General features: G+C 39.9%; 1 protein-coding gene across 1 annotated transcript; it reads left to right on the forward strand.

Moving 5' to 3' along the window:
- The first annotated feature begins 474 nt into the window (after positions 1-474).
- LOC132316616 (uncharacterized) lies at positions 475-1,563 on the forward strand. Its single transcript, XM_059815091.1, has 3 exons — positions 475-630; positions 703-1,057; positions 1,238-1,563. Exons 1-3 carry the CDS (start codon positions 475-477, stop codon positions 1,561-1,563), a joined length of 837 nt encoding a protein of 278 aa, XP_059671074.1.
- The last annotated feature ends 6,667 nt before the right edge of the window (positions 1,564-8,230 follow it).

Here is an 8,230-nt window from a genome sequence, read left to right on the forward strand (position 1 = left end):
GGTTATGGATGAGGTTCATGCTTCGTGATGACATAAGAAATGACGGTTGTACCCGTAGTTGACCTCGGGTTCGGGTAAGGACCCGGCTAACGGTTCGGACCCACGGGTTCGGGTCATTACAAATTTGGTATCAAAACAATGGTTTGAATACCATTAGGACGACGAGTAGAGGCCTAACTAGGATTTCATGGGGAAGTTGAATTGCATGTTTATGTGTTTTTGTGCCTAAATGTTAAATGTTTGAAAAGCATGCCCAATTGTTTACTTGTTTACTTGTTATGTGATTACGTGTTAAGTGTTTAGTGTTGTTGTACATTGTTAGCATGACCATGCTCATCATCGGTTGGGTTTTTTCAGGAGTATGGAAGTATTTAAGTGTTGTCACTTCTTGACAAGTCATTTGAGTGAGGACTCCGTTCTCGTGTGTGTATTAGTGTCATTGTTTTTTTATTCATTCTCTCATTTTATAACGTCATGCCACCACGAAGGGATCTCGGGGAGAGTTCTAGCTCCAATCTCGTGGAAAGGGATCAGGAGCAAGTTGAGGAAGATGTCTTGTTGCGTGTTTTAGTCCCACCAAGTGGGGGACAAGCGAGGGGAACTAACGAGCCGCTTCCTCAGATAAGTGAGGTATAGCTTAGGTTAGATGTAAAGGCAGTCTTATATAATGCATTTCGGACTATAGTGGCATCATCGTCACAGGTTGTGCCACCACCGGCACCACCTCCAGAGAAAAGTGAGTCAGTAAAGACTCTTTACCACATTGCAGAGTTTGTGAAGTTGATGCTGACTTTGTTTAAGGGCGGCCCAGATCCACTTGTTGTGGACAATTTTATGGAAAGGGTAGAGAAGCATTTGAATGCTATGAACTTGGTGTCGGACAGGTTAAAGATCATTTTAGCTACTTACAATTTTACAGGTGATGCTAAGATTTGGTGGAAGACCGTTTCTCACATCCACAATTTGGACACAATGACCTATGATGCATTCAAGAAGTTGTATTATGAGAAATACTTTCTGGCACCTAAGTGGAGAGAATTAAAGAAAGAGTTCGATGGTTTGAAGTAAGGGAATATCACTGTTACAGAGTATTAGAACAAGTTTACATCGCTTTTGAGGTTTGCACCAGGGATTGCTAAAGATAAAGAAGGAAAGATAGAGAAATTTATTGATGGCCTTGATCTTACCATCAGGCCAATTGTAGCTGCCATAGAACTGACATAGTATGCAAAAGCAGTGAGAAAAACCTTAGTGGTTGAGGTCGAAAGCAAGGACAACAAGGCTATTGCGGAGTCCTATAAGCACAACGGGAGCATGAGTGTTATTTCCGAGGGTCAATCACATAAGAAGCAGAGGAATGAACCGTCAGGATTTAAGGGACAACAGTCAGCCAGATTTGTACCTGCAGCTTCAGTGTCTATCAGGTCTTCTAGTCTGAATGTTACTTGTTTCAGATGTGGACAGCCAGGACACTACAAGTCCCAGTGCACTCAAACTCAGACGGTGTCGAGTGGATGCTTTGGTTGTGGCCAGCAGGGCCATAGGGTGAGAGATTGTCCATGATGGGGCAGTGGTTCGGGTAGAGGGGGAGCTTCACAGTAGAGGCAGAAGTAGTCTGCCACCGTTCAGTAAGGATTTCGAGCACCACCACCTTAGCCACCTCATCCAGCTATGACAGCTCAGAGTTCTCGATCGGGTAGATGGGCTCCTTCTAGTGTACCCACTCAGCAGTCGAGTTATCAGACCGGTGGTTCTCAGGGGCAAAGGACCTAGGGTTATATGTATGCAGTTACTCCAGTCGAGCCATTATCCAGTCCTTCAGTTGTCAGGGGTATGTTTCTTGTGTTCCATTCTTGGGCTCGAGTATTGTTTAATTCCGGTGCTTCATACTCTTTCGTTGCTTCATCATTTGCACGGGCATTGGGGTTGGAGGTCAGTCAGTTAGACAGACCACTTTGTGTTGCCACGCCTATTGGGGGTTCAGTCACTCTTGGTAGAGTTTGTAGGGGTTGTTCCATTACCATTATCGGGCGGGTACTTGAGTTCGATCTCATCTTTCTTGAGATGATAGGGTTTGATGTCATTCTTGGGATGGATTGGTTGTCGTCCTTCAGGGCCATTATTGATTGCTTTAGGGGCAGAGTTTCAATGTGTACCCCAAATGGGGATTGTTTCTATTTTGTGGGAGATCGATGTGATCCTTTCACTCATTCGTTTTATGGTATTAGAGGTCAGGATCGGCAGGAGTTCTTCTTGGTTAGCCTTTTTGCCAATGATGATGTTGAGTTTTGAGGGATTGATTATCCAGTAGTTGTATGCGATTTTCTGGATGTGTTTCCGGAGGACTTGATGGAGTTGCCTCCACATCGAGAGGTAGAGTTCGCCATTGACTTAATGCCTGGTATCGAGCCAATTTCTATGGCACCGTATCGTATGGCACCAATAGAATTGGAAGAATTGAAGAAACAACTTGATGATTTGAGAATGAAATGTTTCATCCGACCGAGTGTGTCACCGTGGGGCGCAACGGTCTTGTTCGCTAAGAAGAAAGATGGTTTTTTAAGGTTGTGCATTGATTACCGGAAGTTGAATCATGCCACCATCAAGAGCAAGTATCCTTTGCCAAGGATAGATGATTTGTTTGACTAGTTAATGGGAGCAAGTTGTTTTTCAAAGATCGACTTGAGGTCAGGCTATTACCAGTTGCGAGTTAGGTATGAGGATATCCCAAAGACGGCGTTCCGTACATGGTATGGACATTATGAGTTCCTTATTATGCCTTTTGGTTTGACTAATGCACCAGCGGTATTCATGGATCTAATGAACCGCGTCTTCCACGATTACTTGGACCAGTTTGTGGTAGTTTTTGTGGATGACATTCTTGTGTTTTCACTGATTCGGGAAGAGCATGAAATCCATTTGAGTATAGTGTTGCAAATTCTACGGGAGCACCGTTTGTACGCCAAATATGAGAAGTGTGCATTTTAGCTGCAAGAGGTGAAATTTTTGGGATATGTTATCTCGGAAGGTGGAGTGTCAATTGATCTATCAAAGATTGAAGCATTTTTGAATTGGGAGCGATCCAAAAATGTATTTGAGATTCGGAGTTTTTTTGGCCTAGCAGGATATTATTGTTGGTTTGTGAAGGACATTCCCGTTTGGCAGTGCCTATGACTAGATTGACCTGAAAGGGAATTAAGTTTGCATGGAATGAGGCCTGTGAGTCATCCTTTCAGGAGTTGAAGACAAGGTTGACTACGGCTCTAGTGTTGGTGATACCCGAGCGTGGCCTGGGTTATGTGATTTATTGCGACACGTTACGTGATGGTTTGGGTTGTGTGTTGATGCAGGAGGGTAGAGTAGTGGCTTACGGGTCTTGATAATTAAAGACTCACGAGCTTAACTACCCTACCTATGATTTGGAATTGGCGGTAGTTGTGTTTGCCTTGAAGTGCTGGAGGTGTGACGGCCCTGGTTTTTTAAGCCAGTGCGTCCTGTGATGAATCGAAGATTGACCCGATAACGGATCCAGATGCGGAAGTAAGAAATAAAACAACGATCTCCCAAGGCACAACACGCCTCTAAGACACTTTGATGACCTTCCATGAGGTCGTGGAACTCAATGAGAACTGACACGGAAGCAAAAGATCAGAAATATGACAAATGAGCCCCTAGGGGCAAAATAGTCATTTTATAAAAATATGGATTCGGGTGCTACCGAGCACACTTCTGGAAAGACAATGAAAAACTAATCATGATGGACTCAAGAATCGCATGATTCGGAGTCCGGACAAAGGAGAAACAACAAAATAAAGAAAAACGGACATATAAAGCAAAAAGGGTAAACTGATAATTATTCAGAAATATCCGGGCATAACCGAGCACACCGTTGGATAGACGACAAAAAATTAGTCAAGTTCAAATTTTTTTTTACTCCATTTGTAGTCCGGACGATGGAGAAAGGTCAAAAACAAAAAACGATGTCACGGCGGCCTGACGAGGGTAATGACAGCTACAGTGCTATCGACCCACTGCTGCTGCAACTGAGAGTAAAAACGGGTATCTAAATGAACTTTTTTGGAAAAACTCAAAGAAGAAATCCCCCCTAAAATCAAGTTTTCTACTCGGCATCGTAAATGGAAACAAAAAAATGCATTATGAAATGCCCAGAATGCCCCCAAGAAAATCAGGTCAAGAGGGTAAAATTGTTCCGAGCTGCTACCAAAGGAAAGGAAATGTGGCTTTGGGAGGTTTTTAAATTGCCTAAATTGAAAATGAAATCTTAAAATACACCCACAAGACCCCTGGAAGTTTTGGATCAGTCAACACGTTTTTTAAAAAAAAGTCGATGAATAGTAACAAGTACTAAAATCTTAAGTTTTAAAGAAAATGGCATAAATCAGAAAAATAAACTTTGCGCGGGATTTTCGGGACCAAGACGATATTTTCTGGAAAAACACAAAGAAGAAACCCCCCTCCCCCAAATCAAGTTTTCTACCCAGCAGCGCAAACGAAAACAAAAAAAACACATTTTTAAATACCCGAAATGCCCCTAGATCATAAAAGGGTAAAAACTCAAGAAAATGCAACTTTAAGTTTCGTTTTTCATCAAGAATGGTGTTGTGTGCCAAAGTGAACATGTAAGCATACGTAATATGAAAAAATAGACGTACTACAATGGCCTACGGCCTCATGGCATGTTGTATGCAAAATATGACCCTTCAATGCATGAAATCTCCTAACTTCCATAAGCAACAATGAAGTTAAAAATTAGCATACATATCACATAAGTGTCTTTGGCTCTTGGCCTCATTACATACACATCTAAAGAGTATCAAAAGGTGCACTTAAGTGCACATTACATGCCTTGAACAACAAATACATGGTTTGTCAAAATGAACCAAAATAGAGCATAATATGCTAACAAGTGCATATTCTAATATAACAAAAATACTCCAAGTAGTCAAACAATCCTAAGAGTGATGTGCATCCCACAATAATGCTTCTTTACCTGAAAAACACCCGGTAACTTTGGGGTGAGTAAAAAAGTTTACTCGTAGGTAATGAGCATGCATAAATTTATCTTTACATAACTTTGCAATTTGATGTAAAACAATTCATAATGTTTAACCTATATTGGAACTTCCAACACAACGCAAGAAGATGCAAACTCACAAAGTTATCAACTTAGAATTTAAAATGCGAAACCAAACCAAAGTAGATACTTGGACATCACGCCGGATCAGACCGACACTATAGTTACATTAGGGTTACTAGCCCATGGGTAACCTCCCTATGTGCGCACTAGACTTGTAGAGGGACAATCCCCCGTACTAGAACCAAGCCCTAGCCTTAGTTATAACAACAACATCCCAAGTTTCCAAAATCAACAATTTGTGCAACAATGTATATATATAAGCATAAACATATATACACAATGTAAAACCATCTACCATGCACCAACTAATTTTGGAAACACAATACATGCCCTATGTTCACAACTACAATGGCATGAAGAATGTTGGATCATCATTATACAACTTGTTACATTCTAGAGCAATATTAACCCATATTAAGAACATAATCTCACAATTGGGATACAAGTCTAAAATCATGGTTTAAATGGGTAATCATCACAAAATACATACTCAACTCATTAATACAACAAGGATGGAAATTAATTACACAAAATACCTAATTCCTCTAGATTTTCATTTCTCATCCAAACATGCTCAATTTAATATATGTTGAAGAACTTATCATGATCATTACATATATTCCTTCAAAACCTAATTTAAATCATGGAAACATATGAATACAAATTAATTAAATTAATTTATAAATTCCTCTAGATTTTCATTTCTCATCCAAACATGCTCAATTTAATATATGTTATGAATCAAGTCATGGCCTTTCCAAAAATCATGTCTTAGCTTAACTTCATGCAAGGTACCCTTAACTATTAACTTAAAAATTTAGATTTAAGACATATATTTCATTTATACCAAGTCATAAAACATATAAAACATCAAAAATATAAATTAGAACACCCCTTACCTCACAAGAGGATTGTTCCTCTTGAATCCAAGGCAAATCAACACAAAATGGCAAACCCTTCAAGGGTTATGTAGAGGAGGATGAGAGGAAACAAAAGTATACCAAGCTTAAGGGTCTTGGGTGAGTGGAAGAAGGCCAAAAATGAAGTCAAAGCCTTGAGTCAAACTTTTCCTTCCATGGAGGTTAGGTTAGGGTTTGAGAACAAAGTGGTGAGGAAGATGAATTAAAATGTGGTGAGTGAAGGATTTAGCATTCCTCTACTCACTATGTGAGTCTACACCATGGTCTTCACACACACATAGTGCAAGACTTAAAATGAACCTTGCACTTGTCAACAATCCAAGCCACCTTCCTAGGCTTAATCGTAAGCCTATACTTTTCAACAATCCAAGCCAACAAGTGATCCAATCCTAGGCCAACAAGTGGGGGAATCCCCACCCTCCATGTGTTACAAGATTAAGCTTCCAAGTGAATCCACCAAAATGTTAAGTGGTTCCATAGGAGTGTGACACTTATCACATTTTTCAAAAAGGTCATTTTCCAAAATATCTTCTAAATTAAATTGCAAAATGATCCCTAAGACGAAAAATAATTACTTTAATTAATTACACTAAAACCCCACAAGTTAAGAATATTACAAAAAAATTATGCATTCATACCCTTTACAAGAAAAGTAAACACTTAACAAGTTTTTTTATTTTTATTTTTTTTATTTTTTTTTATTCCTGAATGGTGTTTTGTATAAAAAAGAAAAGAAAAAGAATTACAATTCATAAGGAGGCATTCCCTCTATTACAAAGCAGGCCTAGAAAAAGCCTATTTCTAGTAAATGTAACAAAGAAATAAATCAGAGAAACTCAACATCAAGTACTAAAAATGAGTAACAAATCTTCAAACCTAAAATCAAGATAGGCAAGCATAAGATAAACACTTAGTATGTTTTTTTACAAAAGTAAAAATGTAGATATCATGGAAATTAAATGTCATGGATGTATGCAAAGCCAGAATCAAATCCGAGCCCAAAAAGTGAGGATATGCAAGGAAAAATAGAACTGAGAAAAAGACAAAATAAGGAAAAAGACGAAAAAAAGAAATTACCAAAAAAAAAAGAAAGGAAGAAAAATGACCGAGTCATTACAGAAGGCACTACTTGTATGGTGAAAGATTCGAAGTGTTCTTGGATCACAAGAGTCTTAACTACCTTTTCTTCCAAAAGGACTTGAACAACAGACAGAGGTGACTGGTTGAGTTCTTGGAGGACTACAACTTTGATATGTAGTATTATCCGGGCAAGGCAAATGTGGTAGCCGATGCCTTAAGCCGAAAATATCGTAAGACTTTGGCCGGTTTGGCTATTCGGAAGTGGAAGATGCTTGAGGATCTGGTAGAAATGGGATTGACTTGCTTTGATGATAACGATGGTAGTGTGTCAGCATTTTTGTTTAGTTTCGTGGCTCAACCTACTCTGGTCGGATGAGTGATTGAGTCACAGAGACAGGATCCGGATTTGGATGGCATTTACACTTTAGTCTCCAGTGGTGAGACAGTGAAAGATTGGACCTTACTTGCAGATGGAGGTATACGGTTCAGAGGTTTGTTGGTTGTTTCCATAGTTTGCCATGAGGATGTCTTGCAGGAGTTTCACACTTTCCACTTTGTAGTTCATCTAGGTGGTACCAAGATGTATCATAATTTAAGACGTCAGTATTAGTAGAATGGAATGAAGAAAGATGTTGCACAGTTTGTGGCTAGATACCTTACCTGTTAACAAGTAAAAGCCGAGCACCAGAGACCAGCTGGTTTATTGCAGCCATTGCCAGTAGCAAAGTGGAAATAGGAGCAGATTGCCATGGATTTTGTGACAAGTCTTCCTAGGTCACAGTGGGGAAATGAGGCCGTATGGGTCATTATTGATAGACTGACTAAGACGGCCCACTTTTTGCCTATTAAGGTAACGGATGACGCAGAGGCACTTGGTGTACTGTATGTGAAGGAAATTGTGAGGTTGCACGGAGTTCCAATATCTATTGTGTCGGATAGGGATGCCAAGTTCACTTCGAAGTTCTGGGAAGGACTTCACGTATTATTTGGCTCACTGTTGCACTTTAGTACAGCATTCCATCCACAGACGGACGGCCAGTGGGAACGTACCATCCAGATTTTAGAGGATATG

Source organism: Cornus florida, unplaced genomic scaffold (assembly GCF_030987335.1).
Source record: "Cornus florida cultivar Cherokee Brave unplaced genomic scaffold, ASM3098733v1 CherokeeBrave_3.0.0_Hap2_Chr07, whole genome shotgun sequence".
Taxonomy (NCBI): domain Eukaryota; kingdom Viridiplantae; phylum Streptophyta; class Magnoliopsida; order Cornales; family Cornaceae; genus Cornus; species Cornus florida.

Coding starts and splice junctions, on each gene's coding strand:
- LOC132316616 (XM_059815091.1), top strand. CDS start 475: ATGCCACCACGAAGGGATCTCGGGGAGAGTTCTAGCTCCAATCTCGTG. Junction 631..702: donor CGCTTCCTCAGATAAGTGAG/GTATAGCTTAGG, acceptor TCATCGTCACAG/GTTGTGCCACCACCGGCACC. Junction 1,058..1,237: donor ATTAAAGAAAGAGTTCGATG/GTTTGAAGTAAG, acceptor ATGCAAAAGCAG/TGAGAAAAACCTTAGTGGTT.